Source organism: Poeciliopsis prolifica, unplaced genomic scaffold (genome assembly GCF_027474105.1).
Source record: "Poeciliopsis prolifica strain line A6 unplaced genomic scaffold, Auburn_PproV2 SCAFFOLD025, whole genome shotgun sequence".
Lineage (NCBI taxonomy): Eukaryota > Metazoa > Chordata > Actinopteri > Cyprinodontiformes > Poeciliidae > Poeciliopsis > Poeciliopsis prolifica.
In genome coordinates, this window is record NW_026562400.1 from 2,183,219 (window position 1) to 2,192,997 (window position 9,779).

Consider the following 9,779-nt stretch of genomic DNA (forward strand, 5'->3'; position numbering starts at 1 on the left):
CCAAACATTGCGACTTTTTCCAACTGACTTGAATGCAGCGTTTGTTATGAATCATGTGACCCATCAATCAACACGGCAGCCATGGCAACACATGGCTGCTGCTGCTTGCGTGAGATAGGAAAATATTATTTCTTAAGGGTTCAGAGCAACTTTTCAAATGTTATATAGGCAGGTAAGGTTTGCATTAAACTAATGCTTTAATATAATTTATATATGGTTGCAGATTTACCAGCTTTTGTTCTTTAACATCGTAACAGGTTTTACAAAACAAACACGGTTTAAAGCAGATTTAGTTGACAGCTTGGATGGTTTATTAAGCTGCCAGTTCAACATTTGAATATAAATTCAAGTTGAAAGAAACCCCTCTCTTATGAGATTACCAAATGTAAAGTTCACTGGGGACTGTATTCTACCTCCATTCTGGCTACAACCAACCCAAATGTTTCTGGAATATGTCCGGGGAGCGAGCGTCGTTGCCATCCGGGAGAGGCGGCCTGCTTCGCGGAAGCAGAACAAGATCTTACGGCAGCTTAACTCGCTCTTCGCTTTCTCCGGTTCGCCAGAAAGTCATTGAACACACAGTTAAACCAGGGGAAACACTTCAGGGTCTGGCTTTAAAGTATGGCGTGACTGTAAGTATTATGTATTGTTGGAACAGGAATGAAACGTTGAAATGACTGTCTGCCTTCTGTATTTTGGAAAACACAATGCACCACCCAGCACTTTAGAGACCTGCACAGATGCATTTCATTACCTGACAAAATACCATTGTAAAATTATGTTCAAACAAACTTCATGGATGTGTTCATTACGTTTTCCAGCATGTCTTACCCTGTCAAGAGTAATAATACTTTGATTAATAGACATAACATTACTGATTCTCCAGCAAACTCAAACAGACTTAAACAAAAGCTGAAAGGTTTTGTTTAAAAAAATAAAAAACTTAAGTGCATATGCTGGACAAAATATGGATGCACATTATTTTTCTGAGAAAATTATTTTTGTTATTATTTGAACAATTGAACATAAACATTTGATGTATTTTATTTTTATGTAATCATAACTATATGAATTGCACTGTTTGAACGTAATTACTGAAATAAATGAATATTTTAATCTATTGAGACACTCCTGTAAGCTTAGATTAATTTTGATAAATATTATCTAACAAAGAAAATATATTTTCCAGGTCGAGCTAATCAAAAGAGCAAACAGACTGTACACCAACGACTCAATATTCCTGAAGAAATCCTTGTCAATCCCAGTCCTGTCAGACTTGAATGACCACAGCAATGGGGTAGATTCGTCTGAGGAAGACCATAAAGAAGGAAAGACAAACTGTGATACAGAGGATTATAGAAAACCTGCATCAGACCTTACTCCTGGAGATTTTTTGAAAAGACTGGATAACTTGATCAGCCAGTCTAAGGAGGCTGCAGCCAGAGGAGGCAAAGATGCAGAGAAACGGTACTTTTGGTTACCACATCTTTATACCATGACTGTTTTAAAGTGTCACCATTTAAACAAATTTTATTTTAATTGTAATCTCATCAAAAAGGCACATTTCACATACCATAGTACCACCACTTATTTTGTCAATATTGAACTTTGCAGCTGCATATTTACATTAACTGTAAATTAGCAGATGTTAATTATGTCTGTTGTCTAATAGGATGTTGTAATGATTGCATGTGTGTGTGGTATCTGGTATTATGCATTACCAGGTACTTTAAACAACAATTAGACTTTGAGAATATTTATAAAGTCTTTCCTAAAGTAAATGTTATTGATTTATTTTAGCTTTTTCTTTCATTTGATTCTTTTTTATTATTTTTTTTACAGTGTTGCAGCCCTAGAAGCAGCTTGCTCAAGCACAACTTCAGATTGGTGTCCGTTAACAAGGTCACAGAGTGTTATTTCATCATCAAGATTTCAGCATCAAGCCTATCTTGGGGCAGTCCCCCTCACTACCACTAAGCTCACCAAGAAGCTGAAAGAAAGGGAAGATGAGATCTTTGAACTGTGACAATTTTGTTTAATGTCTTTCTGATAATTAAAACACATGGCGAAGGGACTAGACTGCAGGTCAAGACATTTGCAGAAAAGTGAAAAATCTCTAATTGTGCTGCTGTGTGAAGTTTTAAAACCCTTTTAGTTAGTCAAAAACTAAAATTTGTTGTAGAAATGTAGTGAAATTGCACATATTTATTTGTGGGAACCTACAGTTTGTATGAAAAGTCTTTTTAGGCTGTATCTGTTCATATTTTATAGAACATGAGGACTTTGTCATTTGTTGCTTCAGTCATATGTCTGCATATGGAAACACAGCATTTTCCACTTCTGATCATTTACCCAGGGAATGCAAATACTTATTCACTGTAACAATACAAGCATAAATAGGTCGACACTGTATGTGGCTAACACAAAAAAGAGACAAATCACAGAAATATGTTTTTAGGATATTTTTAACAGCGTCTTTTATTATTTGCTAAGACTTTATTTTTTTTATTTTGTTATTTTATGTGATTCAATGATTAATAAACTAATATTTGTTTCTGCATTGCTGGAACTTTTACAGTTTTGGTGCTTCTGTGAAACTTTACCCTATCACAAAATTGAAAAACTTCACATAGCCAGACGAGAAAGTTCCTTACGATGAGAATAATTGTTCCTGTTATTGTTATGTGGTTATTTCCCTTTTTTATTACTTGTATGTCCATCTCCATATTTCAGTAAGCAGTGCACTGTTTCTGTAGAATCACAGGCTAACCACCAGATGGTGGTGTTGCAGCACAGTGGCATCTCTGTCCAGTTTGGTAAGACTCTTCAACTGCTGTTTCATTCTTCTTACACAATTGTGCGCAGTTCTTAGGTCTCAGTAAAAAGAAAAAAAAATAATACAGTCTCAAATATAAAACAATAACACTTTGGACCACTGATAACAGTTTAAAACTGTTGAAGTTCAAGTTATTTTTTATGTACTTTACTTGCACAGGATGTGTGTGCCCCCTCTGTATATTGTACAATTGAGATATCATTTTCCTGACTTTTGACTTCATCAGATATATTCTCTAAAAGCAAAGAGGAGCCATATTTGTTTTCAAACCAGATGTCTGAAGTTGCCTTTCTTCAGCAACTCCGCAAGATAAATTTTGTCCACCAGTCCAGAGTCTTAAGTGTGTGTTTCCTGTTTATCTCCCATTGTGTCATGCAAGCATGTTCCTCACACGTCATATTGTCCCATCCTCTACCAGTTTGTTGAGTCCTTTACAGATTTTAGTGAGGTGGGGTCTGAAGGGTCCGCTTGGGTCATATAGTTTGGTCAGGAGCTGAGGGTCGGAGTAATGGTTGAAGACGTGGCTGATGCGATCATGAGATTTCGAGGTGAGGTGGGAGTTGACAAGCTTCAGCAGAAGATCTTTACACTCTGTCAGGTTGTCCGACATCACAGTCTTATCAAAGGTAAAGTCCACCTGCATCAGTCAACAGATACATTGTTAGAGAACAAACTCTTGTGCACAAAAAATGAAATATTTCTAACAGTCTAACTTCAAATTTGAAGTTCATTTCGAATTCAAAATTAGGATCATATATGGTTGTTCTCAAAAGTATGCACATGTGTAAAGTTTTTGTTTTATTTAAAGTGAAGCTATGAGTAATTTCAAGCTTTTTATACATATAGTAGAACATTTATCATGTGCTGTTCAAGTAAAAATCAAATAACTCTTTTAGAAAGACGACCTTTAATACTTTGTTAAACACCTTTTGATTCTTTTACTATTTCATAGAAATGTATGCAGGTCTGTCAGTGGTAGTGTTAACATTTAGTAACCTCCTTAATCATGTTTCCCTTGGTCTGTGTTGTTTTTGTTAATATTTGCGAAACATTGGGTTTCTGTGATGTCATTGTTGTCCCATGTTTTACTGAGGCCCTTCTCTGATCTACTCTGTTGAATTTTTTGTGCATTTCACATGATTGATACCCTTTTTACAAGGTGATTGTGAATTAATGTCCGTAAATAATGGCTTCAGCAAAAAGAACAGAACATATCAGTAAAATCCTAGTACAATAGTTAAAATTTTAACTTAAACAGACGACATATAGTTGATGTGAGATGTAAACCAAACAACATTAGGTGCTGAAATTAGTTTAGTTTGAGTTTATGTCACCAGATTATGAGTACATGTTTGTATTTTTTTTAACACGTCTGTTTTTCAGTTGAATTATACATTATATGTGTAATTCTATGTGTAGACTATTTGCATACATCACAAAAGTCTGACATTTTCACAATGGTGTTTAGATTTTTGAGAGCAACAGCACAAATAGCAACAGAACATTAATTGTATAAACATGCTTAGACTCAAATGCCCTTAATATTTTATGGTAATATCAGAATTTAAGAAAAAAATAATTTTAAATGTAATTAAAATTCTTTTATTTTTTTTTTGTTTTGGGGTAGCAAGTGCATTGAGAATGACTGAAGTTAATATTCTCAAATTCTTTCAACCTGTTTGATGTTATCAAAATAGTTTACGTATACAGCAGGTTTGATTCTTGTTAATTATGCTTTTTACTATGCCAGCATCAAGCAAGAAGTATATGCTTGATGTTTGGTTCTTGCTAACATACTTGAAGTATTTGGTATATATGATTTTTCGTAATCAGTTATAAACAAAATGGTTATTTCTATGAGCAGGATCTTTAAAGGCTGCATGTAGTTTGCATATTTTGTTGTTAGTATCTGGAAGTTTACCTCATAGAAGCTGATGGCTGTCATAGCTCCTGTGTGGAGCTTCTTCTTAAATTCCTGGGCTAGTTTTAGTTCCTCCTCACTGAAACAGTTGTTTCTAAACAGCACACCAATCTTGACAGCAATCTTGATCAGGTTTTTAATGACTTTCTGAGCTGCTCCTTTATTTCCTGTGTACTCCTTGGAAACCCGGTACAGTTCATCCAATATTTCACTAGTGGTATCGTCAATGAATTTTTGGACGGTGCTTTTGTTGGCCATGCTGCTGAGGATCTTCTTCTGTGCCTTCATGGCCAAATCCTTGGAGTTGAATGCCTCCATGGTTGCCTGAATTATCAGAGAAAATAAAAACCATTTTACTTATTTGTTTATCTTATTAAATATCATCAAAGTCATTGAGAACATTTCAGCTTACTGATACAATGCTTTAAAGTCAATTGCAGAAATTAATTACAGTTTCTAGGTTTTGGAAGAGCTTGCGTATGCCAATTTATTGTTTTCACTTTCTATCTACACCTCTAATCGCTCGATAGAAAACTCTCCGTCACCAATGAAATAAGGTCAACAATTTTGATGGAATGAACATGAAATTGTTTTAATGAAAGAAGGAAATATAGACAGTTAAGGGTTTGGGTTAGGGTTATCTAGATTTAACAAAATTAAACCCAAAGTATTTTGCTATTATGCAACACATCTACACTGCTCTACCACATTAATCTGTCTATCTGAAATAGAACCATTTAAAAGCTCTCTATATTTGTGTATGCATTGTGCACTCATGATAACAAAAGGGAAAGATACCATCAAGAGACGTAGGACAGACTATTAATTTTCCACAGAGGTTTCAACCTCACCTAGCATCCAACATGGAGATCCCCCTAAGGAAACCATTAGCAGAAACACAACACATCCCGACAGAGCTGCAAAGTCATTTTTTAATCCTTTTCAACATCATCAAGCTGAAATCATTAATTTAAAACAATTTGTTTAATCATAATTTTAAAAAAAACTTTAAAAAGTAATAAACTGAGTACATATTGGGGACACCTGATATTTATATGATTTTCTTATTGAAGACAACTGCAATTAAATACTGTTGAAATTAAAACTTCAAGGACCTTAAATAGTTTAAATTTATGTTTATTTGCAGATAACTTATTTATTGTGGACATGCATCAGTTTAGCATAGTTTCTACTTCATTGTAATCCTATTAAGATAGAATCTGCAAAAAGATACCATTATCTTAAACAAACATCCAAAAATGTAATGTGTTTTTATTTGAATATGTTGTAAAAGTTCTCTGTGTCCACAATTTCCTTATTTCTTTAAGTGCATGTTTCTCCACTAACTCCCATTTCTTGCCTGTGTGGGCAAGTATTTAACAGCAGCTTCAAGGCTGCATAGCTGCGACAGGTCCATGCTTGCAGTTTTAACATTGCATCAGTGCTAGGGCAAGAACAGAAAGAGCGGCACCCTGTACTAAGCTGTTAACTTCAGTACTATGGTTTGGTGCATACATCATCTATTCTGATAATGTAGCATTCTGTGCATTAGCAGCAACCTGTGGCCATTAACCTGTGAGCTAAATGGCTTACTGATGGCTGCTTTATTACATTTATCTTGTTCCTCTTTGTGTATATTAGATTATGTTTTGTAAAACGTCATGTTTTCCAGCTATAATCATGAAGGGTCAGCAGTAAATGAAGAAACAGTCTAGTTACATTAAGTGTTTAATTGATAAAACCATGCACGTCGTTGCTATCCCTATACTGTGTAAAACTGGTGTAAAATTTATAATCTCAGTAGGTTTCATTTACATGCAGAATCATTCATTTTCCTAATAGCTGGCTTTGTTTCAAATGCTTTGGGATGCCTGTGGAGAATTAAAAAACATTCATTAGATTAATTTCCCTGAACAGTGATAATGGAAGTGGAGCACTGCGATAGCTACTTAAGATCTGTGCTTCAATCTCATTTATTTGCTGAAAAGACTCCAGGGATTTGCAAGACGTGTGCAATGAGCGGTCATCAACAAGTTTTTCACACGCTGCAAACTCCTTTCTTTTAGTTTTTACTGTTTCTACATTTTTTTTTTCTTTTTTTGAGGATCTCTGGGGTTGATTTGAGAGCTTCAAGATATTCCTGTGTTACAGTAAAGCACTGCGACAAAGAAAAAGAAACACCTTTCTCTAATGGACATTGCTGAGCAGCAATTTGTTGGTAGAATTAGATTAGAAGAGGGCCTTCGAGGATTTATCAGACTGTTTGTTGGCATTTGCCAGGGAGTGGCTGCATTGCATGTTCAAGTGTTTGTTTCCCTTCTTGATGCCTGTTGGGATTGATGAGTGTGTGCAGGGATCATGTTTTCCCTGCATGAGTGTGTGCAGGGAAAACAACAATAAGCAGAGGTGGAACCATTACACATAGATAATGTTTTGATGTATTTCTGAATTATTCTGACAGACAGTCAGTGAGGAATATAGCAGATGGGCCTCATGGCCAGTCAAAGCAAGAGTAGTGAATAGTGGGGCCATCAAGGCAAGCAGTAGAGGTAAATATTTAGCATTCCTCAGATGTCTCCAGCATTGAGCTACAGTGTTTGGGTGCATGTATGAACCTGTGTGCATCAGATTCATGACTGTAACAAAAAAAAAGTACTGTTAGAAGACTTAGATGAGGCCTCTTTGATCCAGCTAAAATTCCTTTCACTTTCTTCTTAGAAAGCAAAAATGTTTTTTAGTTTAACTTCAATGTCATTGGCATCATTCATCACTGCTCCCAGGACTAATGAAGGAATGAAGTTTTTAAAAGTGAAAAGGTGGCCCCTCACGGCCTGTGATTATATCAAAAACAAGGAAGCCATTTTTGGAAGGTTTCTCAATGTGTTAGAACGATGAATGTTGTAAACAAGGAAATGTTCTCCTGTCATCAACAAGGGAACTTGAAATAATAACAATCACAATGAAGATACTTAGCAAACATTTATGAAAGCTGAGCCTTTTGCCTAGATGAGTCGTCACTTCATTGCAGATCTAAGTTTGAGCTCCTTTTTTCACTCAAACTGTTGCGTAACTTCATCTTTTGTTGAGCCACCTACATAATGTTTTAACAAATTAATAAAAAAATAAAATAAAAAATTATAGTTGATTTGTACTATACTTAGATGAAGATAGCAGACAAGAAATGGTTTTGAAATCATTCAAATGTGCGTATTGCAGTGTCTCTTTCAAAATTGCACAACCTTTTGAACAGTTGCAGTTTCAGTCTTCCTCACATCTACACTGAACGGGAAGCGAAACAGAGCAGTTCGCTGAGTATTTGTTCTTTATTTGAGTTCCACAGTTTTACACTGAAACCTGTTGCTGTCTTTGGTGGTATCTTATAACCGCCAACAAATCAAAGCCAGCCAGTTACATTGCCAAAGTCCACTTCCTTGAGATTTCGCTCTCAGCCTGTACAAACAAAAATGTGAGCTCCACATATGCTCCTGTCAGTGTAACTTCTTTCAACATGAGTGTGCGCGAACAGATCTCTCAACTTGTACTCAAGATGGGGAAGTGGAGAGATGTCGCTCAGTTTCCAGTCATCCTCTGACTGAGTTTGTCTTTGCTCATTGCCAGTAATAACACAGTTGTAACTGAACTGATTTGAAAGTTATTGAACGTAAAAAGATAGCTTGGCTTTAAATTTTTTTTACCAGGAAATGAACATGGCAGAAATGTCTTACCTGAGTGTTTGCTGAGTCCCCCTCCCTCCTTGTGTGTCAGATGTCTCTCTCCCTCCGCGCTGTGTATCACTTTGACAGCACAGGCAAGTTAATTTAGCAGAATACCCTCATCTTGACCAAAAGAAACACCAAAAGCCATAAAAACAGCTCTCCTGCAGCACATCTGTCAGTTCTCACCACCCTGTCTTAAGATAATGTTGAGTTTTACTTCCTTAAGGAACTAAATTGCTATGACACACCCCTCCGCGTGTGTATGAGTCTCTCTCTCTGTGTTTCTCCCTCTCTTTTTCTCACTGGCTTATCTGCTGTTTTGCTTTGAAATTCTAATTCAGACTCCCAAAACCAGTATTTCTCTCTGTTGCTGTTGCTCACCAAAACTTTGCCGCTCTCACTTGATGCCTGTGTCTGACCTCTCTGCTGACGTTGTGCCTCTTCTTGTTCTGACGAGTAGAAAAAGCGCTGAAAGAATTTGCCAATGATCCTGTGATGCAGTCAATTGAAAGGGGAGCGGCTTAACCCCCTTTGTGTGTACACACCTTTGGTGGAATGTAGCTTCTGTCAGTGTTGCAAAGCACCATGGTGCTCCCCATGTGTCTCTTTTTTAAAGTAGAATCAAAACAATGAGCAACCATAAGCCTGTCTTCAAGTGCATGCACAGTTTAGGCTCAACAGCTGGATCCAAATACAGTTTGTAAAAATGTAATATTTATTTAAAATAAAACAGTCTAAAAATTATACATAACATTCTGGTCATTCTCATCTGTTTATTTTAATTTAGAATCTACACAATGATACACATTTATAGCAATTCCTCTATTTTTACTCTTGTTTCACAATTAGAATCTTAGTTTTAGTTGTGTTTTTTTTTAGATAAAATGATAAAAAAAAACATATATTTATAAACATCAAATATCTACATCTAGTTTATCTTACTCTGAAACTATTTCCTATGGAACAAACTAACATTTTATAAAAACTGTGATCCGTCCTCAGCGAGGAAATATTCACTGCTCTTATGAAGTCATACAATTTATGGTTAAATCTTTCTTATGAATGGGGTTTTCTTCAAAGTTGTCAGTCTTATCTAATTCAGATACATGCATATATAGAGGATGTTATTGAGCTAAATTCAGCATTGACTACTAGACTTTGCAACAACAAAACAGTCACAGCAAACATGTCCGCCAGCCTGAAGCAATGAAATGAGCCTTTGTCAAATCAGGAAGTATCCCACCACTTCTAGATTTGTGTTTTCTATGTGCGTTGTCTGAATGACAAACAGCTGCACTGAAAGCCT

At 35.9% G+C, this 9,779-nt stretch overlaps 2 protein-coding genes across 3 annotated transcripts; one reads left to right on the forward strand and one right to left on the reverse strand.

The window, feature by feature from the left end:
- The first annotated feature begins 64 nt into the window (after positions 1-64).
- Positions 65-2,569, forward strand: lysmd1 (LysM, putative peptidoglycan-binding, domain containing 1). 2 transcript variants are annotated; one of them, XM_055047052.1, is made up of 4 exons: positions 67-172; positions 258-632; positions 1,190-1,467; positions 1,843-2,569. In XM_055047052.1, exons 2-4 carry the CDS (start codon positions 453-455, stop codon positions 2,024-2,026), a joined length of 642 nt encoding a protein of 213 aa, XP_054903027.1. In that variant the 5' UTR covers positions 67-172; positions 258-452; the 3' UTR covers positions 2,027-2,569. The 2 variants fall into 2 exon arrangements, with proteins under 2 accessions (XP_054903026.1, XP_054903027.1); XM_055047051.1 differs by having other exon boundaries at positions 65-632.
- Positions 2,450-8,939, reverse strand: tnfaip8l2b (tumor necrosis factor, alpha-induced protein 8-like 2b). Its single transcript, XM_055047053.1, has 4 exons — positions 8,855-8,939; positions 8,483-8,551; positions 4,758-5,081; positions 2,450-3,473 (listed from the first exon to the last, which is right to left on the reverse strand). Exons 3-4 carry the CDS (start codon positions 5,073-5,075, stop codon positions 3,231-3,233), a joined length of 561 nt encoding a protein of 186 aa, XP_054903028.1. The 5' UTR covers positions 5,076-5,081; positions 8,483-8,551; positions 8,855-8,939; the 3' UTR covers positions 2,450-3,230.
- Positions 8,940-9,779: the final 840 nt, after the last annotated feature.

Excerpts from the sequence above, each read along its gene's own strand:
- lysmd1 (XM_055047051.1), top strand. The coding sequence starts at position 453 with ATGTCCGGGGAGCGAGCGTCGTTGCCATCCGGGAGAGGCGGCCTGCTT. Across the intron at positions 633-1,189 it reads CTTTAAAGTATGGCGTGACT|GTCGAGCTAATCAAAAGAGC; the intron begins GTAAGTATTATG and ends TATATTTTCCAG. Across the intron at positions 1,468-1,842 it reads GGCAAAGATGCAGAGAAACG|TGTTGCAGCCCTAGAAGCAG; the intron begins GTACTTTTGGTT and ends TTTTTTTTACAG.
- tnfaip8l2b (XM_055047053.1), bottom strand. The coding sequence starts at position 5,075 with ATGGAGGCATTCAACTCCAAGGATTTGGCCATGAAGGCACAGAAGAAG. Across the intron at positions 3,474-4,757 it reads CAGCCATCAGCTTCTATGAG|GTGGACTTTACCTTTGATAA; the intron begins GTAAACTTCCAG and ends TGACTGATGCAG.